The following is a 26,996-nucleotide window of genomic DNA, read 5'->3' as shown; positions in this document are numbered from 1 at the left end:
CATGTTAGAAGATTTTATTTGAAAGCTATGTACTTATTTTAGGGCAAGATAAGTGACACCTGTGCCCAGAATAGGTATCATTTCAGGTCTAGGGCAAACCATAACCTGCAGAAGCCATTTTTCTTATGGCAGTCAGAGACCACAGACAGTGCCTGCTTTCTTCATAGGAGAGATGCTCCAGTCCTCTGATCGTCTCAGTGGCCTTCCTCTGGACCTGCTCCACATCCTTCTTGTGCTCTTTTTGGGTGGGGAGAACAGAGTGTGGTGAGCCAGGCTGCTGGCATCTCCTAAATTTGAATGTGGGAGGGGTATCTGGATAGTAATCCCTGCTATACAGGGGTTAAAGAAGCAGTAGGTCTAATGTTCTGCGTTCTGTGCATCGCCAACCCTATCAGCAAATGGTTGTTTTGGAAAAAAAGTGCCCCCAGGTGCTGTTGGAGATGCATTTTTCTTCTCTCATATCTCATCCCCATTTAAGAAAGGCAGACTGTTGCCAGTGCTGCAGATGGGAATGGTGGCCAGAAAGGGGGAGGCAGATCTTAGTTCTTTGCTACAGGAAAGGTGTTTGGAATAAAAGACAAGACTCAGTGAAGGGCTGTTCACAGCCTGCTGCAGTTTTATCATGTCATGCACCAGGAGACACTTTGGTAGGCACAGCTGCCTCCATCCTGACACTGCATCTTTGCTTATGGGACATATCACTGGGGATGGAGTGCAGCAGTGCTGCCGAGACACTGCTGCAAAGAGAGGGTGCCTGCTTGTACCACACTGTCTGGGAGAGTGTTCAGGGAAGGGACATGTAGTCTTTCTGTAGGCATGCCATGATCCAGCAGAGATGAGCCTTCCTCACCTGTTTGTGGTGACTCCCCTCCACAAAAAACTCTCCATGAAGTACACCTTCCTAATACGGCCATATAAAAGTATAGGGGATGGGATGGGTAGGAAACAGTGAGGCACTGTTCTAAGTAGCTGAAGCTGCTCTAGTGGCTAAAGCACTAATTGTGTCTTAAAAAGCCTGTTGTATGTCTGCCAAAAAGTCTGCTGGTGCATGTGCATAGGCTGTGCTTTACTCTTGGCAGGAGTCTGTGGCCAAATCTGGTGTCATGCAGCCAGGACATGGCTGGCATGGCGCCTTGAAAGTTTTGTTGCAAGGCTGTGCCTGGAGTTGCGAAACCTCTTTCTTGAAAGGGATCAAAACAAAGAGGTTAAGTTTGTGGCACTGTAATTCAGTACTTCATGGCAAGTTGTGGGACATTGACCTCTCACAGGAAATAACTTCTTTCTTTGCATGAAAAAGAATGGCTTCTGCTTTACTTCCTACTCATTTTTGTTAATTATTTGCAAGATTATTCCACTTAGTAGGATTTCTGGATCTATTTCTGCCCCATGCCATTTGCAGCCTCCCCATTTCAGGAGTGTCCCTTGTCTCCTTTCAGGCCAGCTCACGCCACCTCCTTATTACTGCTCTCCCTGTGTACAACCTCTTCTTTTGGACTTTTCTTGCACATTTTGGACTTTTCTGTGCATTCCCTTTACCTTGAATGCTCACAGTCCATCCCTTTTCTTTGTTACTACTAAGCCTATTTTCTCCAGGCATGGCCCCTCCATCTCTCCAGTTTGCTCTTTGCCCAATGCTTGCTGCTGCCTTCTCTTAGGAATGTAATTGTCCTGCTTGCTCTTACCTTCCCTCTGCAAATGGACCTGCATCTTCCTCCTCTCTGCTGCTTCTCTGTGTTCCCTATCCCATAATCTTCCCCCACATGTGGGTTCCGTTCTCCGCTGGCCTGCTGCTTTCTGTGACTTTTCCTGTACCATGGCAACAGCTGCCCTCCATTCCACTTCTCCTTTGTGCTGTTGCTGCACTGAGCAGTACTGGAAGTGTTTTCTCCACCTTTGTCTGCACACAAACAGTGTGCAGTCAAGCCTTCTATGAATGAAGGACCACCATCTTTTTGCTACTTCATGTCTCTGAGTCTGTACTAATCCTAGGGCCAAGAATTCTGTCTTGCCCTGCTGTCAACTTCTGGAATTTTTCTTTAAGCCTCACGTGGATCACATTCTCTCTAAATGCCAAATGACTTCCTGCCTGCATTTGTCCTTTCTTTCTTCCCCAGCTTAGGTGACCTCTACCAGGCTTTCACTGGGTTCAGATATTTCTGACATCAGTGTGTGTGGTGGCACCAGCTAATGTGTGGGCAGCAGTGCTGAATTTGGGAGTTCTTTTTGGGGAAGGAGGATAAGCAAAGTTATCTCGTGTTCCACTTCCACCACAAGATGTGTGCATTTCTTTAACATCTTCTCCTTCAAAAGCAGAGCGAGAATTGCCTCACCATCCACGTGCTGTACTTCTAGCAAAAAGTCCTGCTTTGTAGAAGAAGCATTAGCAGCAGATATCTGAACATGAGTTGCAAGCCAGCCTAGCTGAACATTTACCAACATCAGTGCCGAATCAGTAATGATGGTAACGGACACTGGATATTTGCAAAGTATTTAGTGTGATGGGTCCCACAAATTTCTTGAACACCTTGTTAAACTTCATGAGGTTTCTGTGTCTATTTTTGGGCTCCTGGGATGAGGAAGTCCTGGAGCAGGGCCAGTGAGGGACTGCCAAGTTGACAGGGGAGGTGGGACACGTGGTGTGTGAGGAGAGTCCAAAAGGGTTGGTTTTGCTTGGTGTTAAGAGAAGGCTGAGATGAGTCTGACAGTGGTCTACAGCCACACAATGGGAGGGTGGTGAGGCAGTGCCACGTTGCTCTTGGAGGTGTACGGTGAAAGGACAAGAGGCAGCAGGCAGAGATTGCAACACAGAAAAAAAAAAAAGTTCTGATTAGATAGCAGGGATTTTTGTTTTTCAAAATGAGGGAGGTCAAACGCCGGAGCAGGTTGTCCAAAGAGCCTGGCACATCTCCATCGTCAATAAAGGAAACATCTCTGGGCAGGCCTTGAACAGCCTGATCACAGCGAGCTTTGCAGTCCTGTGGCAGTGCCTCGGCCTGTCTGCAGCACTCTTGGGGCACACAAGCCCTCAAGACATGTTATTGATCCCATTGGGTCCTTGCATCAGCATGGATACCGGCATGGCCCCTTCTGCAGTGCCCCACTACACTGACTGGCTCATGCAGGTGCTTGCAGGAAGACCAACAGATACATGAAGCCCTGCATTAGTGCAATGGGGATCATTGTTTCTTACCCAGCGAAGAAATCTGAAGGTAGAGAGATCTGTTTGAAAGCCTTGTATTTTTTTTAACATAACTTGTTCCGCATTGTAGAGTTTGATCACGACTCTCATCTGCGCTTTATATTTGTGCAGGGTAGACAGCAATCTTTCCACATTGTTCTTATTGAACTTCTCTGCATTTCAAACAGAGGGTTTGGAGTGGTTGTTATGCTTCCAGAGATATTTAATGTTTCCAGCGTGTCAGCTTCTACACTAAGAAACGCAAGCAGCCCTCTTTGTGCAACACGTGTTGCCGAGTCTCAAAACAGCAATAAAGCAGCAAGCTGTGGATTGAGGAGCACGGCAGGCGCTGTTCACTTACAGCTGGGGATAATTCTGTGTGTCTTTCAAGCCACTTGTTTTAATAAAAAGTCATCTCAGTCAGCACTTCACAACCAAACCCAGTGGTCATTCATACAGAAATCCTTCTATACAAGCCTGGGTTCCATTGGTTTAATGAAAAGCTTTTGATGACTTTGTTTAGGTGGCAGCAGAAATTTATTCGTTCATCTGTTTTATTCATTTTGCCCAGCTGTGATCTTTTCAGTTTTTTTATTATTGTTTTCCATATTCTTTTTTAGCTGGTTCCCATGCAGATCTAAAGCTTCCTTTTGGTGTAGGGTTGTGCCTGTGCATTACTCCTCCTTCCACTGAGGTACCACGATCCATGGCCAGATCCACTGAAGCTGGCTGTGTGCTGCTTCATGAGAATCTGCTCTGCTGTCTAAAAACCAGCTCAAAGCAGATTTAAATACAACCTGGAGTGTTTTCCACAGTGGCAGCTTTGTGGATTATAGTACAGTGATGGAAAGAAGACTTGTGCTATCTCAGAAGATGGATGGCTCCTGTAGGCATGCAAGGAATGAATTACAAGGGCTACTCCAAAAAGTAACACCTCCTATTTTATTACATTGGCCCCCAGTGTCAAAGGTGGATGTTGGCTGGATGGAAGTACAGGTTGAACCTCCCCACCAATATTCCATTCCATGCTGTTGCTGTGTAACAGATGGCAGCTGAGGGGCAGTCTGACAAAATGACATATCAAAAGTGTGTATGAAGCAAAGGTGTGTCACTGAATTCTTCCATGCAGAAAAAATGGCACCCACTGACACTCGATGCTTGCTGAAAGTTTATGGAGACCAAACAGAGATTGTGAGCACAGTGAGATGCTGAGTGGTGCATTTCAGCAGTGAAGACAGCAATGCAAAAGACCAGCAATATTCACAGAATCACAGAATCACAGAATTGTAGGAGTTGGAAGGGACCTCCAGAGATCATCGAGTCCAACCCCCCAAAATTCTGGACAGGCATGCGCAGTTGTCATACTGCGTAATGAAGAGGGTCTCAATCAGCTCATCCACACAAATCAGCAAACAGTGGCGACTATGTTGAAAAATAATGTTTTGTAGCTGAGAGTTTGGTCTACAAAATAGTGTTATTGTGCTCTTTGTAGTTGTTGTAGTTTCCATAAAATAAATAGGAGGCGTTACTTTCAGAGCAGCTTACATCAATTTTGATTCTCTTCTTCCTCAAGCCAGTGTTTAAAATTCAGGGGAGGAACCTTACTTACATGGTAGCTCAGGTCAGTAGGATTATTGAACACCATTTTCTTCTATAGGAAAGAGTGAGCAGATGACGAAGGAATGGCAGAGCTGGCTGCAAGGGGATGGCATTTGCAATGGTCTGCTGCCCGTGTGTTCTTTGCCGTGTGACTACTTGTCTGTCTGCTTAATTTTCAGCTCATCAAAGCAGGGTCATCATGATTCTGTTTGTCCTGGAGATGGAGTGGGTGCTGAGCACCGGCCAAGACAAGCACTTCACCTGGCACTGTTCAGAGAGCGGCCAGCGGCTGGGAGGCTACCGCACCAGCGCGGGGGCCTGCGGCCTGCAGTATCCTTTGCTGAGCCCTCCGTGTTGGCGCTGCCCTTTGGCCCTTAAACAACTTCTTTGTTTGCTTTTGGTTTGTTTGGTTTTATTTCTAACTGTCTTCCAACATTTGTGCCCTGCGTAGGTTCAGTGTTTTGTGAGAAACTGTTCTCTAAAGCCAATGTAAAAAAAACAAACAACAAACAAAAACACACAAAACAACTGTCCGCTCTCCTTGCTTCGTCTCTTTAATGCGGGGTGGCATATTTAGGTCTAAGCAAAACAATGGGCAATCTGCAACCTGTTGTGGTCTGCCATTGTAATAAATAAGGACAGGGCCTTCGTTTTAAACATGCAGCATGTTCTTTTTTTTCTGAGAAATGACGGTAACAAAGTAGGTCAGTGATCAGGTCAGTGTGCATTTGTGCACGATGGGAAGAATTAAATGGCTTTAATATCAAATAATCAGCACTCGTCCTTCACTCTGGAACAACCCACTGTGCACTGGGAATTTGAGCTAACTAAAGAATAAATGGCTCCAGAAATGGCACTCAAGTGCCTTATTCACCTAGAGCTGCCCCAGCTGCCTAGCAATAAAAGAAATATTAATTCAGCTTTATTGCAAATGAAAAGGGATGTGGAAAAGTATGAGCTCTTAGGCTGGAAGCAGGGGTTAGCGTAAACAGACTTTTTAGTGGCCCGTAGCATATGTGCTGTAGATGATATGTGTTGTGCTACTTTGCAGGAAATGAGACTGCCTCAGAATTAAATAAGTGAAGTATATGGCCTTGCATTGTAATCTCAGGCTGAATGAAGGGCAAACTGATGGACAAATGGTCTACAGGGTGAACTCCATTTTTAGTTAATTTTCTGAAGAGCTTAGAAAGTGCAATGCAGGAGTTTGTTCCGCCTTTCCTAAGGCTCCCTAGAGAGGCAGACTGCTGCAAGAGGTTCCAAATTATGGAGGACTTTTTAATTTGGGTCATCAGATCCTGCTGGTGGAGGGCAGGGGTAAGGACAACCTTTGACAAATACTGCAGAAAAACTTAGCAGAACCTGGGATGTGTTTTTTTTCCCCACAGTTAATGTGTGCACTTGATCAGTTGAAGCAACTTTTCCTTAAATAAGCAATAAGTAATCTAAATGTGCAATTAAATTAAATGAAGTCAGAATCTGTTGAGATAGATGGTTCCTGTAGGTGGATGTTACTCCATTTAGAATATGGTGTATGGTACATCTGATGTAGCCAATATTTGCCAAATATGCCATGAAAGGTAGATTAGTTCTTGCATTATGACCAGGTTGCCACCAAATTGGTATTAAAAAATAAGGAGATACTCCTAGAATCATAGAATGGCCTGGATTGAAAAGGGCCATAATGATCGTCTAGCTTCAACCCCTCTGCTGTGTGCAGGGTTGCCAACCACTAGACCAGACATATTCTTCTGGAGGACTTCTGTGACATTGGGTAGTGCTCTGAGAAAAGATGGGAGTTTTGTTCGTATACTTAAATATAATGAAGAGGTTGAAAACAGTTGTTTTCAACACAGGGAAAGAGGAAGAATGAACACTATCCAACTTAAGCTGGAGATACTGGGGAGATGAGACTTCTCATTGATGGCAAAAGGTTTATTGCAAGGTTTTGTAACTTTGTTTTTTTATTTTTTCTTTGCTGTTTGGGTTAACTCAGGGAGACTGCATTATTGATATGAACAACTATGTGTTTAATACCTAAAAATATGCTGTTTATCTCCTTGAGACTAGAGTGCTATTCACAAGGTTGTAGAACGCTCATGTTAAAAGAATTAACAATCCATTAAGAATAATGCATAGCTTGTGTAAACAATGTGTGTTCCTCAGCATTTATACGTCAGATTTGATGTGGAAACCCGGCACGTGTTTGTTGGTGATCATTCTGGGCAAGTAACCATACTCAAATTAGAACAAGAGTCCTGCAGCCTGGTGACGACATTTAAGGGGCACACAGGTAAGGCTTGAGGAGGAGACCCTACTTGGTTCTTCAGCTGTGCTCAGCATCAAGGTGAATCCTATAACTATATATCCTATAACTTATATCCTGTGAAACAGGAGCGTGAAAGGGAGATTAAACTGTCACTATCAGTCAGGAAAGCTTGTTCTTTATTGAGGAAAACAAGAAAGGGATCAAACTTTTGAAAAGTGTAGTAAATGCCAATAGATCAGTAGCTCATTAACGCAGAGTGAGGATAAAAGTCGCAGTAACTCTGGGGGGAAAGATGCTTCCTAGGGAAAGACCCATATGGGTGGATACTATTGCCCAAGCAGGTTAGGTGTATCTTGGATTTGCTTATTGGGGATGCTGGCTGATTGCTTCACTACTTGGACTTGTGCTCCATCACACTTTAAAAGCAGCAGCCCTGGGATGTGAGCTTGCCATGTAATGGAAAAAATGGTGGACATTGCTGAGCATCTTCTCTTTAAATCCCTCCTCTTTGACTGCGTGTTTGTAGTTCAATCACAAGGTAGTTCAATCCATGTGCTAAGGCACTGTGAAGATGCCCATAATCATAGAATCATAGAATGATTTGGGTTGGAAGGGACCTTTAAGATCATCTGGTTCCAACTCCCCTGCTATAGGCAGGGACACCTCCCTCTACATCAGGTTGCTGATAATATTCCCCACTTGCTTCTCTTCTATAATAAAATCTCTCTCCAGGGGACGATGGAGATGAAAAGCTTGAAAGCAGAATGGCTTTCTGCTGCCCATTCTGCCCACACGAGGCTACAGAAGGGCAGGGCATGGCTTCAATAGGATTTCTAGGCTGCTGCTTACCAAATGGCCAGTACGGTGGCTGCATGGCCCTTGCTAGAGAGACCCACATTTTTCATCACTCTTTTCTTTTTTTTTTTTAAATAATGTTTAAGTATGTATCAATATGTTAAGCTACATTCTGTAATTAATTGTTCTATGAATCTCCTATTTCAGGTGGTGTCACTGCTCTCTGTTGGGACCCAATACAGAGAGTTTTGTTCTCAGGCAGTTCTGACCATTCCATTATAATGTGGGATATTGGAGGAAGAAAAGGAACAGCCATCGAGCTGCAAGGACATAAGTACGTTCAAAGCCCTTCCTCCTGTCCCATGTGGAAGCAAAAACAGCCCAGAGGTTACAGTCTTCACATGGCTTTAGCTTGTATGCGTGACTCCCCTTGGTCTTTATACAGTGAGAATAAATGGCTTACAGCAAGTTTTTCAGCATCCAGACCACAGGCTGATGTGATAGTCTTCAAAAGGTAGTGAAAGAAAGCACAGTTACCTATGGTCCAGAGTGTGTTATGTGAGAGTCTGCACCTCAGTTGGAAAGGAGGGGTCCACAAATGAGAACAGCTGGAGGGAAAATTCCTTCCTTTTTTAGGTGTCAGGTTTTTTCTTTCCTTCCTTCCCCTAGAGGGAGCATCAGGCTTGGACAATTAGTCCCGTTTTGCTGCATGTTAACCATGTGTTTTCCATCTCACTTTACCTGCAGCCTGAAATATAAGGAATGTTCTTTACCCATATGTGCCTGCAGCATCTCCTTAATGCAAAGAGGCTTCATCTTTGCACATACAGACCACACATTTGCTTAGTACAATAGATGTATTTGAAGAAGAGTAATCTTCTTCTGGACATTGAGTAAATTAGAGTGTCACTAGCTGTGATGACTCCCAAGCCTTTTAAATACTTACAACAGGTTTTCGGTGCATTGACAGAGCGTATATGTGGGAATAGCATGCCAGGCTCTGATTTGAAGAGGCAAAATTCCATGGCCGTTTTGGTCTGACAGTGTTTACAGCTTCTTATGTATTCATACATTTCTCTTGAGTGATGCTGCACTCTGCTGGACATTTTTGTTGGGCCACTGGGATTTCAGAGCGCTGCAGAGCTTTTGTGAAATCCCCAGATCATCCTCATACCGTAACACTGATGCTAGCTAATGCACCCCTGCTACACTTACTACAATGGAAATTTTTAGATCTTTTAGTATGAAGTTAGCATCTGGATCTTAATCCATAGCATGGCTGTTGGCTGGCTCAGTGTAGTATAGAGGCCTGACGGCAGTGGGGACCAAGAAATGTTCCAATTATTGGTGACATTAGAATCAGCAGGTTGGGTTGAAGCTGTACTGTTTTTCACTTGCAGCTTTTTGTTTAAAAGAGGGAAAATAAACTAAATCATCTACCTTACCTTGGGAAGGCTTAGAAACAATTTACCAATTCCTGTATTATTTTTATAATGCTTATTGGTGCTAAAAGAAAAGATTCAGTGGTTCTTTAGCGCTTCATGTCTAGATGTTGCAGAGATTTACCAAAATCAAGTATTGTTATTAACATACTGAAGAGAATGTACCTTACTAAGGCTACATTTATGCACTCAGATGTGCTTTGGGAAAGCCCCTGAAGCTTCAGGTCTGTTTTGCCTTCCCAGCTCAACTCGCAGTTTCAGGAGCAGTGCAACCAGTTATCAGAACAGGTCCTTGATTTTGTGGATGTTGCCCAAGTGAGCAGCACTCTGGTTTTGGTTCCAACTGGACAGCAAAGACTCCAATTTGCTTCCGATAAATACCGAAAGTGCATTGAGAATGGGGGGGGGAAACATGCAGGCAACTGAATGATTTGCATTGCCCAGAGAAGCTGTGGGTGCCCCATCCCTGGAGGCACTCAAGGCCAGGTTGGATGGGGCCCTGGGCAGCCTGAGCTGCTGGCTGGCACTGCCCATGGCAGGGGGTTGGGACTGGATCGGCTTTAAGGTCCCTTCCAAGCCAAGCCATTCCACGATTCCATGGTTCTTGATTCTTTATTGTATGTTTTGTCCTTACTTTTGTGCTAGCTTTAAATGGTTGATTAGTAACTGCGTTGTTTCTTTTCCAGCGATAAAGTTCAGTCTCTCTCCTACGCTCACCACACTCGGCAGCTCATCTCTTGTGGTGCCGACGGGGGAATAGTGGTCTGGAACATGGATGTTGAAAGACAGGAGGTAGGGGCACGATTCTTGCTGATTCTTTCTGAAGCAGTCTTGGGAAGTAAGTGGCCTTTCTAACGTGTGCAACTTTCAGTTAGAACAAGAACTTTTCAGCCATTAAAAATGTTGTTGGATATGCTCCAGTTCTTACACAGCAATTATGCCATGCCTTTGATAATATGGTACAGGGGAAATTATCTGGCAGAAAATGTGTATTAAGTAAGCTGCTAAATGGTTTCTGTCCTTTACATTATGCTCTGAAGGTGTCCTCTAAGGATGTGAGATGTTCTGCTTTATTTTTAAGGACATCATGAGAAATGCTGTCATTTCAGAGGTAAATGGATGGTTTGATAATTATTGGGATTTTTGCTAAGAAAACAAAACTAGGAAGTTCTTTGTTATCTCTGGAAATGTGCAACCCAGTGTTGGTTTCTCCTTTATTCTTGCTGGAAAGACATTTATTTGTGGCTTCACTCTCACCTGCTACTACTGGGCCTTGCTACCCTTTGGTATAGCCATATGGGGGTAGATGACAGCGTTGCTGATACAGACAGCAAGATTTGACTTACACATTCCCAACCACCTTGGTGCTGTGTGGCCAATGGATGCAAGCAAGTGCAAAATGTACCCCAAGTCTTTGTGCTGTGGGAAGAGCCTCCTCTCAGCAATTTTGAAGACCTGACTCAGCAGGACGAGCGAGAGAGTCAGGCTCCAGCCCTAGCCCTGAACATGGCAAATCCTGGTAAAATGAGTTACTGCGAATCTCTGCATGGGGGTAACAGCTTTTCCTAATGCTCTGCCCTATTTCTGTGGGTGGGCGCTGAGGCCCTGAATACCCCTGGTGGGTCACTTGGGGCAAGGTTACTGCCAGCCAAGTGTGGGGCTGTGGCTGGGAGAGATGCATTGGAAACACACGTCTGGGTACGTCCCTTTACCTGCTCCTTCTAGTGCGTAGTGGGGAAGACCACTGTAATTAAGATTAGAGAAAAGCAAGGAAGGATAAGGGCAGCAAGTTTTTCCCAGCTGCTTTTGGCAACACAATCTGTAATCAGCTTTGCTGCTTCTCCACGAAGGTTTTGGTCTCCCTGGGTTGTGCACGTCTCCCTTGAGCAAGAAAAAAAGATAAGTGGAAAATTGGATTTAAAAACCTACTCAAACAGACCTAAGCAGGAACTGAGCTACTCTTGCTCCCTTTTTTTTCCTGTGAATTAGCATTCCATTTGGCTCTCTTTAATTGCTAATCTAATGGCCGATTATATCATCAGCTCCAAAAGTGAAACAAAAGCAGAGTGGGTTTCTCTCTCCCAACAGATGTTTCCTTTTTGCTGCAGCCTGAACATCCAGAAATGGAAAACTTACTTATTGGCAGCCTTCAAAAGACTGCACTAAGGGTTAAGACTGGTTGGTTGCAAAACAGACAGCAATAATGTGAGGAGGCTGGTTAAAAAGTGGAGGGGAAGTATAATGAGCTACAGGAGGGCTTAGCAGCAGGTGCTGATGTGTGTGGTGCTCTCTGACTATGGCAATGTGGGCTCATTCTTGTTATCCATAGCGCAGCAGGGCAACCACTGTGTTAAACCACCTCTAAAACATAAACCCTTGAGATGTGATTATCAGATACTTGGATGTTGGCTTTGCTATTTTTCCCCTTATATAAGTGTTTTTTTCCCCCCCCCACTGGATGTGTGCTGTCTTCAGTTTGATATGAGATTTTCCCACGTCTCTGCGATTGCACTGGAGTGAATTATGCCATTTTGTTGCTTGATTCCTTATTTTTATCTATTTTTAAAAAGCTGTGAGAAGAAAACATCTGAAAAATGCTGGAAGCTGTGTTTCTATTTGACTACAAAGCAGTTCCTTGTCACAAGCAAAACATCTTCATGAGTAGTGTTCAGATGCGGATCTGTAGACATTAATCTAAAAGACTGTTGTGGATACAAAAGACAGGGATTTGCCCCTGCAGTATGAACAGCATTCAAAGTAACTGACAGAACAAGCTGAAGCTCAGAGTTGACTGAGTTTATTGCTGGGGGTCAAAACTGCCATGGGATCTGAGGGTCTCCATCCACCTTCCCTTATCTTTGTCTGGCTTTCATAGTATTTTTATTTCTCAATCTCAGCTGCATTTCTTGCCTTTTTAAATGACAGTGTGGAAGAAGCCAAATGCAGTTTATTAATGGGGCTTCCTCACTTTGAACTTGACTTGGTATTTGTTTAATTTTGCTCAGTTGGGGCTGGGTAGGAGCATGCTGAGGCAGCGTTGGGAGGGTTGTCTCTCTCTGGGGATGGGACAGACCTGCTCACCAGCACCACTTTGGGCTGAACCCTTGTCCTTGGGATCTAGTACTGCTGGTGAGGTGAGAAGAAGTCATCCCCTGTCCAAGAACTCCTGCTAAGCCCAAATTGGACAGATGGATGGACAGACAGATGGAGAAGGTTCAAATCATAGAATCATAGAATTTTTGAGTTGGAACGGACCCTTAAAGGCCATCTGGTCCAACTCCCCACTGCGCTGAACAGGGACACCTACAGCTCCATCAGGTGCTCAGAGCCCCTCCAGCCTGTCTGCAGGGATGGGGTATCCACCACCTCTCTGGGCAACCTGTGCCACTGCCTCACCACCCTTATTGTAAAAAACTTCTTTCTTATATACAGTCTGAATTTTCCCATTTTCCCTTGTTGTATCACAAGAGACCCTATTAAAGAGTCTGTCCCTTTCCTTCTTACAGTCCCCCTTTAACACCAAAAGGTCGCTCTCAGCTCTCCCTGGAGCCTTCTCTTCTCCATGCTGAACAGCCCCAGCTCTCTCAGCCTCTCCTTGTAGGGGAGGTGTTTCATCCCTTGGATCATTTTGGTGGCCGTCTGGAAATGCAGGAACCACGACTCTTGGAGTCTCGCGTCCAAAGCTGTGTTTCCTGAACTCTGTGGGGAGAAGCACTGAATGTCCACCAGCAGGCACGTGACAGGGGACCCAAGTGTAGGGGAGGAGGTCATTCTCTTCCTCCACAAGCCCTCCTGCCATTTCAGGCATTTCCTGAGCTCCTTCAGTGTCTGGTGAGAGTGCTTCCCTGCAGGGAATCCATCCTTGCTACTCTTCACAGCAAAACCTGGCTGCAGGAGGGAGAAAGGCCTTCAGTATTTTCTTTATATTCTTTAAATCTTTTTACCCACTTCATCCACAGCATGAGTGCAAATCTACACGTGGAATTAGGAAACAGAAAGCTTTCCTTTCATCATCTGTATGTGAAAGCAGGGAAAAAAGGTGTTTTGGGTTTCAAGCTTCTTCAGAACCTCATTTGCCTGCCTTGTCAGATTTGCAGCACAGATACCTCTGACAGCAGGAATGCCTCTTGGAGTAGCTTGGATACTGGAAGTACTAATTGCCTCCAGTGCAGATGGTTCAGAAAGTCCAGACAAGATATACATTTGTAGATACTAAGTTCCAAACTTGAAGAGGCTGGAGAGGCTTATTTGTTCCTGGGTTATTTTTACGGACTTACAATCAGACTCTGCTTCATGTGGTGGATGAGAAGTGTTCCTCCTGCATGCCTTTACCTTGATCGGGTAAAATGATCAGTGGGGAGTTGTAATCAAGTTGAGCTGACCACATTACTGCACTCCATCACATCTTCCTTATCCTGTCCCTGGGTTCCGGTGGAAGTTGTTTCTCATCTCCTCCACCTGTGTGTGTTGCAGACCCCTGAGTGGCTGGACAGCGACTCCTGTCAAAAATGTGACCAGCCTTTCTTCTGGAACTTCAAGCAAATGTGGGACAGTAAGAAAATAGGCCTCAGGCAGGTTTGTATGGATCCTTTGCTGTGTTAATATCCTTCTCTCTCATAGTATGTTATGGTAGTCTTTTTTTCCTATAAAGGCTTGAGAACTTTCTCTTTGTTCTAGCAATAACAGGACAGTGAGCTCCCCTTAATGATTCATGCTCATCGGAAGCAGAACATTTTTGTCTTTTTTTTTCTTTTTAATTTTGACAGCCTGTCCCAATAAGAAATGTAAAAAAAGTGTATGAGTCTGAGCTGAGTAAATTGTTTTGGGGCTGTCTGTAGCTTTAGCCATGTGGGATTTTGCTTACTGTCATCTGAATCTGTTGTAGAAAAAAATTTGCAGCTAATTCTTGGAGATCGTGCTGGAATGAAAGCTGTTTTTAATGGGCTTGGGTAAACATCTGTAACTGTTTAAGCTGTGTTGGAAAAGGCTTACTGTTCTGCTTGGAATACTGCTGCGCATCCCTGCCCAACAGGAGGGGGATGTGGATTATGGTCTGGGAGAGGGGCATGAAAAGGCAGGAAAGGGTGACATCTTGGGCCCTGAAACAGGTGGCTGGGTCACAGCTAAGCTGCCCTTTCCCCTTTATTTAATGGTGGCTTGTCACCACAGGGCCTGTTTCTCCTATGACAGGCATGGCAGCCCTTTGGTCCTATGCAGTCAGCGTGTGAGAAAACAGAATACAGGTAGTATCAGAATGCAGGAACGATGGTGCTGAACAGTGGCTGAAAATGGCCAGCAGGATTGACTGAGATGATCAGGCGATGTGTATTTGTACTTAGACAAAGAGGCTGAGGTGAGGCTCTGGAGTTATACCAGTGTACCCTGTCCTACTTTGAGCTGACGTATTTTAATACGATACCTATTGCTCACTGGGGGTGTAGTCCCTACTCCCCCAAAGAGAGACTCAAAAGATGGACATGGCTAGGAGAAGGTGGGTGTACATGAAGATGACCATTTTGCTTCATCTCCCATTGGAAGAATAGCTTTCCTTTTTGCTGCAGCCTCAGCTGAGCCCTGCGAAAGTGAGATGGGAGAGCTGGGAGCCAAGCAGCGACCCGTCCCCGGGCTCATGGCTGAAGATGTCCTTTCATGTGTTGTCTCCCACAGCACCACTGCCGCAAATGCGGGAAGGCCGTCTGCGGCAAGTGCAGCTCCAAGCGCTCCTCCATCCCACTGATGGGGTTCGAGTTTGAAGTGAGGGTCTGCGATAGCTGCCACGAGTCCATAACGGATGAGGAGTAAGTGTGGGCGCCGAGCAGCCCAGAGCTGCAGTGGGACAAAATGCCTGTAACTGGGAGGGCCTGGGTGGCCCGAGTGGCTGCAGGGTTGGGGAGCCAGCAGCCATTGGGTGGTCCTGGGTCCCATTAGCAGAAGTCCCATCAGTGCATAATAGGTCAGCGCTTGCTTCAAATGCTTGTTTCCTTGATACCTGGCAGCTGTGTTTTTTTTCTGATTTGGGATCTCTTTCTTCAAGGCGGGCGCCCACAGCTACTTTCCACGACAGTAAGCACAACATAGTTCATGTACACTTTGATGCCACTAGAGGATGGCTGCTGACCTCGGGGACAGACAAGATTATTAAGGTAGGAGGGAGGAGATTGCTCTGGCTTTTGTACTTCATTCCTTCTTCTTCTTCTCCCATGGGAATCCATGTATGTCCTAGCTACCATTTTCCACACTGATCTCTCTAACCCCAACTGATACGCTTCTGCCCAAAAAAGACCACAGGGATCTTGGTCTGTAAACCCAAAGGGATGAGGACAAGACTAGCCAAGTCAGTGCTAACAGTGCCCTTCCCATAAAGAGCACGAAACAGCTTTTTGAAGTGGCTGGTGTAATTTGTGAGGCCAGGTTAACAAAGGGCCCACAGATGTCAAAACTCCATGCAGAGAAGTAGCTAAAATAATGAATAAGTGTATAACAAGACTTTAGCAATTACAAACAACAACAGTAGAATCATAGAATCATAGAATGGCCTGGGTTGAAAAGGACCACAATGCTCATCTAGTTTCAACCCCCCTGCTATGTGCAGGGTCGCCAACCACCAGACCAGGCTGCCCAGAGCCACCTCCAGCTGGCCTTGAATGCCTCCAGGGATGGGGAATCCACAACCTCCTTGGGCAACCTGTTCCAGTGCGTCACCACCTTCTGTGTGAAAAACTTCTTCCTAATACCTAACCTAAACCTCCCCTGTCCCAGTTTAAGACCATTCCCCCTTGTCCTACCCCTATCCACCGTCGTAAACAGTCATACCCGCTCCTGTTTATACACTCCCATCAAATATGGGTAGGCACCAATGAGGTCTCCCCGGAGCCTTCTCCAAGCTAAACAAGCCCAGTTTCCTCAACTTTTCTTCATAGGAGAGGTGCTCCAGCCCTCTGATCATCTTTGTGACCCTCCTCTGGACCCCCTCCAAGAGTTCCACGTCTTTCTTGTGCTGGGGGCCCCAGGCTTGGATGCAAGAAAAGATCTACCTTGTAATTGTGTTACAACTGCTAATCACACAAGTTAGCAATATGCTATGGGTTTTTGTAGCTTAAAACCAGATTTTAACTTGGCTTATAAGGAGTAAATGTCGAGTGACATGGGTGTTGGAAAATGAAATTAAACTTTGGACCTGGTGCATCCCCCTCTGGGCACGTAGCCTCCCTTAAACAGAAATTAAAAAGTGCAAATTAGTTTTATATATTACGTTGTTATATTTCACCACTACTCACCATGTTATGATATGTTGTTGTATTAACAGCTGTGGGATATGACGCCAGTAGTGTCTTGATACATCAGTGGAACTTGAAGGGTGACATTTACAGAAGAAGCAGATTTCTTAACCCTAATCATTCTGCAGAAGATAGGTAATGCCGGGCGCATATTGCGGATGAGAAAGGAACTCATGTGTTTACAACAATTTATGTCCTCTGCTTGATCAAGGTTGAACATTTGCACGAAGACTCTTTCCATTTATTCTCAAAATACACAAGAAGGTATTTTTTTAACTAACGGTTTGTACGATCTGACTTCAGTTGTCTTGAGTTTGTTTGGAGAATCCGTGTGCAGTGCAGTTTTTAGTTTTTATACATCATGATGTCAGGATACTTGCTGCTTTGTACCGAGGGTTCTCGGTTTGTGTCTTACCGTGTCAGTTTCCAGTGTAAGGCAGTCGGCTCTCCCCACCTGTGTGTTTGGGATGTTCCTGCTGACAATGCTCACTTCAGCAGAAGAGCTCCAGGCACGACACTGTGCCTTCTGTGGTCACATCGCCAAGCATCTGATGGACTTGCAATTTCTACCAAGGGCTCTACCACCCTCTTATCCTAGCAGACATCATCTGGAGAGCGTTCTGTTGTTTTGTTGTAGCTAAAGCATGGCTTCCTGCCACTTTCCTTGCTGCACCAGTTGCAAAACCCGGGGGCCAGGTTGCTTAGCAACTTATTTCTACAAAAGCTGAAATAGTTTTCCAGTTCGGAGCATCAGAAAGAGCACACGGACCTGCTTGCAGTCTGATGAGGCTGAGGAGGATTCAAATGAAATTACTGGCAACAGCTTTCAGGAGTGTGTGCAGGGGAGTGGGGGAGCAGATCTAAAACTGGTCTGGGGTTGAGAAGTCTGTTTTACCTCTACCTCTACCTTGTGCAGCAGCATTTCAGCATTTGTACCTGTCTGTGTTGTTGAACATGAATTTGATTTTCCTGTTTTCCATACGTTTAGTCATATTTATTTTTTAAGATGCCGATGATGTTTTTATTAATTTCCTCTCTAGATCAGAAACTGATATTGCTGAACAACACTTATTGTCCTGTTGTCATATTTGGCAGTTTCTTTTAAGAATAAAGAAGTATTTAAAAAACCTGGATTGACCAAACTTATCCTTTTAAAAGGAAAGTGTCAGGATGGAAAAAGAAAAGCAAAACTTTTTTTGCTAGATCTGTCTTAAATGAAGAGTCATCTCTGGGTTCCTCTAAATCCATTTTGCTTTTTAACACTCTATTGGCAATACTCTTGCTCTGCAGGCTGAGTGTTCCTGTATCTCCTATTGATGCAGGGCTGCTGTTGGTCTTTGTGATGAAATACAGCAGTCAGCAGCGCTCAGCCTTGCCCCCATTTTGCCCTTTGCTTCTCCCCTCTCGGTGGGAGGTTGTGGTGTTTACCACCATAAAGCACACTGCTACACAGAGAAGAGCTGTACGCCTTCATTGGGAGAGAATGCAAAAAAAAGAAAACAGAACAAAAAAGGTAAGTGCCATTCATAACATTAATCTGAGTCTGAGGAGCTGCCTCCATGAAGGCAAATTCTTCAGGGAAAATTCTTTTTTTATACATCCTGTAAATGGTGTTCAAGCATTCTGCAGCTGTGTTGTCTGAAATGATGCCACTCCAGCTTTCCTGGCTGTACAGCCTGTTGTTGGTTCCCCTCTATGCAGCAATTTTTTTAAAGCACGTTTTCAAACATATTTCACATCTCACTAAAAAGACTCACTTTACTGCTGAAACGTTACTAATCTTTAAGCCCTCCTACTTTCTTTCCTGGAAATTAGATGCTTGTTTCCTCTTGGAAGCAAGATGAGTGAGTCTACTGCCAGGATTTCATTCCAGCTGGAGAAGGTGTGTGAAACTTTGCTGGCCTATGCTGTTCCACATTAACCTGGGCTCTAGGCTTTTTGGCCAGAACTTGCTCTGCTGCCACAGAGAGTAATTCACATGGTGGCAGAAACTTGGGAGCACTCAAGTAATCAAGTAATCAGCGTTCAGCTCTATTCCTGATGAGCCATAAGGGCTACAACAGGGCCTGGGCCCACAGCATGAATTGTGCTTAACATCAGTGGAGCTCAGAAGTCTGCAAGCTAGGATCTGCTCAGTGAATGCCCAGCCCTTCCTGACACATCTTATTCAAACAAAAGTGAGGAACTCCAAAGATGACCAAATTTTGGAGCAAGGCATGTTTTAACTCCTGTGGTAAATTCTTGTCCCCATCTTCTCTTCCCGAGGAGCTGTGGTTTCAGTGTTGCTTATGGGTAGATATTGGGTATATGAACCCATTTTGCAAACTTTCCCTTGCTGTTTTTTCTGAATAAACTACCTGGAGGGTTATTTGGGTTTAACTTGATGCCCTGTTACCTTGCAGCCCCAGGTCAGACTGGTCGTGACTTAGAAAATGATACAAGCTGAAGAGAAAGCTGGGGAAGAAAGAGAAGCATCTCTCTTACCTTCCTGTCTTGCATGGCTGGTGTAACCATATCTATTTATTTTGTCTTCTAGATCAGAAAAAAAAGGATCCCTATTGCCTGGTCCTTTTCTTTCAATTATAACTGTCAAATAACAAACGTAAGCTGTTTTTATTTATTGTATTACTGGGGGAGGGCACAGTGCTGTGTCTTTTGGTACAGATGTAAGCCACACACTTCACCCACATGGACTCAAACAAAAAGCTTCTCTTCCCCAGGGCTGCTGAACTTCAGCAGCAAGCTTTTAGTGCTACATCCTGCTGTGCCAGAGGGCATACAGACAATGCTGGCCTTCCCCTGCTCTTGATTTTAGAAAACTTGGTTTTCATTTCTCTCTTATCTGGTGTCTCTGCAGGGGAAAAAGCTGTGCCCTTCAGAGAACCTACCCACCTGGCTTTCAATGGAGTGGAAACTATAGTGTTCATGCAGGTGGTGAGGAAGGCGTAGGTCGCACAAACAGCCACACAGGCTTCAGAAGGAAGGTAAACATGAACATTTATCTGGTGGGTGGCAGCCCTGCCCAGAGCAGCAGGGTTGGAACTGGATGATCTCTGAAAGTCCCTTCCAACCCAAACCATTCTGTGGTTCTATGATTCTATGAAAAGAATGTGGGCAGTGCAAGGATAGTACTGATGGTCCTTCTGGAGCAGGAGACGTAACACCAGGGTTACAGATTTCGAAACAGGAGAGGGCATAACAGGAGTCAAAGTCTGTCAGTCAGAATAGCCCCAGTTGGTGGCATTGCTGTCCTCATCTGCTCTCATTCCTGTCTGTTGCTACTGCAGTGAAGCCCAGTTGACTTTCTGCCTTGCAGACGTCAGCACATTGACTCCTGGCACATTGAAAGTGATAACAGCTCTTCACCTGAGAGTGTGGCGTGAATATGCCCTGACCTGTGAGAAGGAGAGATGCATTCCCTTTGCATGGCTTGGCTGCTGATAAGAAGATGGATGGCCAGACACACAAAAAGGATTGTACACGATCCAAAAAAATGCTGTAGGAAAACGAAAAGTTAACTTCATGCCTGCTGAGGGTATCACAGTTGGAGAGGAATAATCAGCTTCTCCCCCAGCTGTATCTAGAGCTTGGCCAGTACAAGAGAGATGTGGATGTACTGGAGAGAGTTCAGCAAAGGGCCATAAGGATCATGAAGGGCCTGGAGAACCTCTCCTGTGAGGAGAGGCTGAGAGAGCTGGGGCTGCACAGCTGGAGAAGAGGAGGAGACTCAGGGGGATCTCATCAATGTCCATAATCTCTGAAGGGAGGGTGCCAGAAGCCAGAGCCAGGCTCTGTCAGTGGTGCCCCAGTGCCAGGACCAGCAGCCATGGGCACAAACTGGAGCACAGGATTTCCCTCTGAACACCAGGAGCCCTTCTGTGCTGTGCAGTGATGGAGCACTGGCACAGGCTGCCCACAGGCTGTGGGGTCTCCTCCCTGGGGATCTCCCAGTGCTGCCTGGACGTGGCCCTGGGCACCCTGCTCTGGGTGTCCCTGCTGGGGCAGGGGATGGAGTGGAGGCACCCAGAGGGCCCTGCCAGCCTCAGCTGTGCTGTGCTTCTGTAATTAAAAGTCCACTTAACATCTTCACTTACTACATGGCTTAGAAAAATACTGGGGCTACTAAGTAGTTAAAAAATGTAGTATGTGTCTGTTTTTGCTATTGACAAAAGAATTTGTGTCAAAACAACCGAAATTCTGTTGTGTAGTCCATTGGAGGTAGTTGTGCAGCAAGTGGCTTTGCAGGTGCCTGTCCTTTCCAGGGGGCCCCACTGAGCAAATACGATGTTTTCAATCAGTGTCTAAAACTGTTTCCATATGTGATGATAGCACGGAGCAGTAAGAACAGACCTGAACCTCTTTCAAGACGCATTAACATGCTGAGTCCCTTTAGCATTGATCTTTTGTGAGGAAGAACAGGATCTCCTCTTCAAAATCTCACACGAAATTTGGCAGGAAATCTTTGCCCTTCAACATAGACAAACAAAACCAGACGTTCTAAGATTTCAGTTTCAGCATTTAACTCTGTGTAGTTACATGTGACTTTTCCATACGTTTTCTCAGTTTGTAGGAATTTTGTGACTTGTCTTTGGCCATCTCTGAAACATTGGACAACACTGTGCTGCTAAGAGCAGAAAGAAGTTGAGTTCAAGGACATTCAACTTTCAGACAAGGCGACACTGAACTCAAAACAAAGTGATAACAAGAGAGCCCAGTCTGTCACCAAAATGTTTGCAAATATATATATAAAATTAAATGTAAACATCAGAACTGTGCAAAGCTGAACTACCCTCTGTCCTAGCACTACCAGTTTACCACAGCCCACATCAGGATCCAGAAGCCACAAGTTGTGCCAGTGATGAGGTGTGAGATTGAGCCTGTGAAGATCTCCCTTTCTTGTCCTTTGTTTTAATGCTCATCTAGCCTCAACTTTCTGGAGCTTTGCACAATTTTTCCATCCCTGCTTACTCAGTGAGGCATCACTGCAGATGCCAACCAAGTACAAACGGGGTTATAACTGGGCAGGGCTTCCCTGGGATGTGAAGGACCCATTAGCACCTCTTCTTTGTCCTGTCACAAGCAGTGTGGCTGCCACCACCAGTCAATCATTGAAGTTTCAGCAACAATGAGTACATGAACTTGATTTAACTTTAGTAATTACAACCACTTTCAAAATAGTTTCTTGAAGCTTTTGGCACTGTTTTTGATGTTGAGTAAAAACTATTTCCCCTTTGCCCACTCTGCCTGGAGCTTGTACCGCAGATGTAGCGCTGATGGACATGGTTAGCGGGCATGCTGGGATGGGCTGATGGTTGGACTCAATGATCTCAGAGGTCTTTTCCAACCTTAACAACTCCGTGATCAGATCAGAAGTGTGTGAAGTTCACTGTCTTTCAGATCTGGGGACTTTGCAGGGAAAATCGTACTAGCTTTTGCTGGGGTCGGTGTTTCCACGAGCATTGCTCAACAATATGACCATCTTTTCCTGCTAATTGTCTTGTAACAATTCCCACTTCTGTTCCTTTACATATCTAACCCTCTCAATGGAACTGAATAAATAGTGCCAGTTGACTGGGGTATTTCCATCAGTTCCTGGCTGTTTTCTCAATGTCTGCGTTGATTTGTAACAAGAAATTCAGGTTGCCGAGTTTCACCAGTCTCATTCATCTGGTCAGGTGGTCGGCACAGAACTGACAACTGTCCCATGAACAAACAGTGTCACTTCTTTTCAGTATACCAACCCAGCAGTGTGTCAGCAGGCTGGCTGGGTAGTGAGCTAACTGTCCAATCTCCTGCCTCATCCCATAGCTTCTTTTTTGCCTTTCCAGTTCTAAGAGCTTTCCAAACTGTGGATTCTCAACTCCTGCAGTATCTGAAAGCAATGGGAAAATTACCAAGAAGACTTTTGCAAGGAAAACCTCACCTCCTAGCAGCTCGCTGCAGTCTCTACTGGCTCTCATTTTACGTCTCCCATTCCTCCAGCATTTTATCTGTGGGTACTCCTGCCATTGCTGGCACAGCAAGCACTCAGGCTGAAAACCCTGTGACGAGGCTGTGCCTCTTGGTAGGCTGCACATTAGATTCTGCCTTGACAGAGAGCAAGAGCCATTGGGGGGACGTGGATCAGCCCTAATTTAGTATAAGTAGTATCTGGTGTCATCAGAAGGCATTCCTTTTGTGGTGAGTGTGACAGAGCAGCACGCACAGTGAATGGAAGAGCATGGGTAGAAAGGAAGTGTGGATTAAACTATTTCGTAGCTGTCCTCCTCCACTAAAGTCAATGGCCACCAGGTTGTCATCTGAAACTGACCTATTTGGCAATAGCATTGTGCACTCACTAGCTAAACATTAGTGAAAACTAGTACTGCTCCTAATATTAGGCCTTCAAAAAATGCTCTAGCATTCCAAAGATATAGTAGTTGACTGAATTGAAAATGGAGAGGCCCAGGATTGTGTTCCACCAAATAAGCTTGTGGTACTGATAGGAATGGGAGGGTGGTTGGACTAAATGATCTTGCAGGTCGTTTCCAACCTTGTGATTCTGTGATTCTGTGAAGTTCTTTACATTGAGGGTTTTTTAAGAGTTTACACTAAACTCTGTAGGAAAACTCTTGCCTTTGAGCCCAAGTGTGGCATATTCAACATCACACCCGAATCCCATAGAGCAGGTGTGCATCGCAGTCCTTAACATGCACTGCTTAGCAGGAATTTGGACAGCCTTCTATTTCTGATAGTCTGTCACTGGATGCCATTATACTCTTGCCTCTAGGACTTGTATAGGTGATACTAAATGCATTTGCTTAGATGCAGATACAATTTGTGCCGACTACATTAAAACAAAGCATCTCGCTGGCTTTACAGCTTTGTACCTCATTTGCTCTTGTGGTAAAGGGAGAATAAAGCTTAACTGGAGACATAATAGCAGTACTGTGAGAGGTTCCAGATTTGGTTTCTAATTGCTGACCTGTATTTAATGTTATTTAAAATTGTAAGGGCTCTTAAACCGCAATATCTGTCTCTTTTTCCACATTATAACCAAACTTTGATTAAAGCAGTTTTATGGCTTTATTTCCACTGTAAGCAGTGACTATAACGAAAAATACAGGATATATTAATAAACTAGTAAAGAATGTACATTTAATATATGTTAAAGAGCACTTTGGGTTATTTTATGAACTATTTAAGTATCATTAAGTCATTAAACTTTTCTTCTGCAGAGGTGTGAAGCAACTTGACTTAAACACTCAAGTATATATTGTTTTTATTAGCTTTGCAGCTACTAGACTGAGAAATGCAGTTACTACTTAAGCCTTTCAGTCAGGCTTTTGTTTTCAATAGCTGTAGTTCACAGAATCACAGAATGGCTTGGGTTGGAAGGGACCTTAAAGCCCATCCAGTCCCATCCCCCTGCTGTGCGCAGGGCTGTCAGCCAGCAGCTCAGGCTGCCCAGGGCCCCATTCAACCTGGCCTGCCCAGAAAAGCTGTGGATGCCCCATTCCTGGAGGCACTCAAGGCCAGGCTGGATGGGGCCATGGGCAGCCTGAGCTGCTGGCTGGCACTGCCCTGAGAGGGGATTGGGACTGGATGGGCTTTAAGGTCCCTTCCAACCCAAGCCATTCTGTGATTCTATGATTATGTCTTCAAAAAAATGCTGTCATTCCAAAGATTCAGTAATTGACTGAATTGAAAATGGAAATGTCTGATCCGGGACTGTGTTCCACCAATTTTTTGGGAAACTCAATTATGTGAAGTAAACATAATGTGTTCCTTGCCCATCAGACATCGTAGAGAGCTCCAAAGAACACCTGTGGTATTTTTATTTCTAGTTCTTTCGACGTATCACACCGATCCACAGTGATGTGTAGAAACAGTAGTGTAGTTTTTGGGGGTTTTGGATGCAGTTTGCCAGCAAGCACAGTTGGCTCAGGAGAAAAACATGTCACCGGGATTGCTGATAACAGTCTTGGCTTTGCAGTACATTTGTAGTATAAAAGATAAAGATAATCCCACTAGAATGTCTTTGTTATGAGCTGGTTATCTTCACAGTCATTAGAAAGATGCAGAAATGTAAGGGCTTCTTAAACTAGATCCATTAAATCACTGTAAAGGAGCTTGTTTTCTCTCTACTGATTTAGAGTGAGAATTCCAGTGAGTAATTCTGCAGATCAGGTAAGACAAATTCTACCTTCTGTGTCTACAAATAAAACAGTTCCAGGCAAAATTCTCTTATCAGGAGATGGAGTTCTCCTCTAAAGCCTGTGCCTCCCATTTTCCCTTTCCCCTCGTATTCCATTTGTTATGATAAAGCAATTCCCCAATCTTTCACAGAAATGGCAAGCACGTACAGCTTAGTATGCTATTTGTTTTCCTGCCCAGAGTCATGGAGCCATTTCTCTGCTTCCTCAAGGGGAGGGAACCAACTGTGTCTGGGTGTGGAATGTGTTAAAGCCTCCTACTTCATAGTGTCTTGACATAAACAGGATAATATTCAGTCCTGGCTCCATAAAGTAATGTGGAAAGCATTTGGCAGTGTTCCTAAATTCTTGCTGTTTAAACATGAAGAAGCAGATCATTTCTGCATACCAGCACTGATTTATAGAAACTGAAGGCTGTGCAGAATCCTTCCATTTAAACTAAGCAAGTGATGCAGGAGTTTCTGCATTCCCAGTGACACATTTGAGCCTAGTCATCTTCATATGCTGAAGGAAGCAACCACCCTGTCAAATACAGTGTTTAAATATCATTTGAAACTTTAACCATTTATTTCCTGAAGACTTCTGAAGGTACACTCCTCTGCATTTCTCTGTGTGCTACGTCCTTCAGAAGATTTTGGTTAACTTCACAAAGCTCGGAGCTATCACTTGGGTTTCATTTTAATGCCTCCCAAATTTTCTGTCCAATTCAAAGACTACATCCTTACTGTGTCTTGAGACAGTACGTGCATACTCACAGTGGGTGAGACTCTTAGGAACAGAACAAATTTGCAGGGACCACCATTCCCCACAATGAGCACATCTGAATACAATTTATTTTTAACAGGCCTATGGTATCCTACCTCTCCTCCACTGAAGGTACACCACAGCACTGTTAGTGTGTAATTAAAAGCTTTGTTGTTATGCTGTATCAGCAGTGATGCTAAGATCATAGAATCACTGGATTTTTTGAGTTGGAAGGGACCCCTACAGGCCATCTGGTCCAACTCCCCTGCAACAAACAGGGACACCTACAGCTCTGTCAGGTACTCAGAGCCCATCCAGCCTGACCTTGGGTGTCTCCAGGGATGGGGCATCCACCACCTCTCTGGGCATCCTGTTCCAGTGCCTCACCTCTGTAAAAAGGTAGTAAAAAACCTCTTCCTTGTGTCCAATCTAAATCTCCTCTCTTTTAGTTTGAAACCATTTCCCCTTGTCCTGTCACAGCAGACCCTGCTAAAGAGTCTGTTCCTTCCTTCTTACAGCTCCCCTTTAGGTACTGAAAGGCTGCTTTCAGGTCTCCCTGGCAGACCTTCTCTTTTCCAGGCTGAACAGTCCCAGCTCCCTCAAAAATGATCACCAGGAGAGGCGATCATTTTTGCTGCCTTCCTCTGGATGCACTCCAACAGGTCTGTGTCTCTCCTGTGCTGGGAACTCCACATCTGGATGCAGTACTCCAGGTGAGGCCTCACAGTGCAGAGCAGAAAGGCAGGATCACCTCCCTCGCCCTGCCAGCCACATTGCTTTGTGAGGATATGGTTGATTCTCTGGGCTGCGAGGGTCCATTGCTGGTTCATGTCCAGCTTCCCATCCACCTGTTCATTCAGGTCCCTTGCGGCGGTGCTCCATGCTTACATCCCCCAGTTTGCACTGGTAGCAGAGATTACCACAACCCAGGTGCAGGACCTTGCATATGGATTTATTGAACCTCAGGAGGTTCTCCTGGGCCCACTGCTCAAGGCAGTCTAGGTCTCTCTCAATGGCACCCTGTTCCCCAGGTGTATCAACTGCACCAGACATCTTGGCATCATCTGCAAACTTGCTGAGGGTGCACTCGATCCCACTGTTCATTAATTAAGATGTTAAAAAGTACAGGTCCCAGTAATGATTCCTGAGGAACACCACTTGTAACTGATCTCTATCTGCACATCAATGCATAGATCACCACTCTCAAGGTACGATCCCATTTCCTTGTCCACTGAACTGTCTACCCATCAAATCCATACCTTTCCACTTTGGAGAGAAGAATGTTATAGGGGTCTCTTTCCAGTTTGGAGAGAAAGCTGTTATGGGGGACTGTGGCCTTTCTGAAGTCCACATAGATGACATCAGTGGCTCTTTCCTTGTCTACTGATGCAGTTACACCATCATAAAAAGCAACAAAGTTGTTCAGGCAGGACCTGCCCTTGGTGAAGCCATGCTGGTTATCCCATATCACGTCCCTCTCTTCCATGTGCCTTAGCA

At 44.9% G+C, this 26,996-nt stretch overlaps 1 protein-coding gene across 1 annotated transcript in view; it reads left to right on the top strand.

Moving 5' to 3' along the window:
* The window catches only part of WDFY2 (WD repeat and FYVE domain containing 2), a gene marked incomplete at both ends in the record, with an annotated part of 62,189 nt that extends 45,570 nt beyond the window's left edge, over positions 1-16,619 (top strand). The window contains 8 exons of the mRNA XM_079550064.1: positions 4,957-5,107; positions 6,958-7,070; positions 8,049-8,175; positions 9,970-10,075; positions 13,757-13,858; positions 14,951-15,081; positions 15,318-15,426; positions 16,590-16,619. Coding sequence (XP_079406190.1) covers positions 4,957-5,107; positions 6,958-7,070; positions 8,049-8,175; positions 9,970-10,075; positions 13,757-13,858; positions 14,951-15,081; positions 15,318-15,426; positions 16,590-16,619 — 869 coding nt within the window. The remainder of the gene's footprint in view (positions 1-4,956; positions 5,108-6,957; positions 7,071-8,048; positions 8,176-9,969; positions 10,076-13,756; positions 13,859-14,950; positions 15,082-15,317; positions 15,427-16,589) is intronic.
* Between the last annotated feature and the right edge of the window lie 10,377 nt (positions 16,620-26,996).

The sequence above is a fragment of the Tetrao urogallus genome, assembly GCF_951394365.1.
Source record: "Tetrao urogallus genome assembly, chromosome: 1".
Lineage (NCBI taxonomy): Eukaryota > Metazoa > Chordata > Aves > Galliformes > Phasianidae > Tetrao > Tetrao urogallus.
This window is presented reverse-complemented; position numbering and strand designations above follow the sequence as displayed.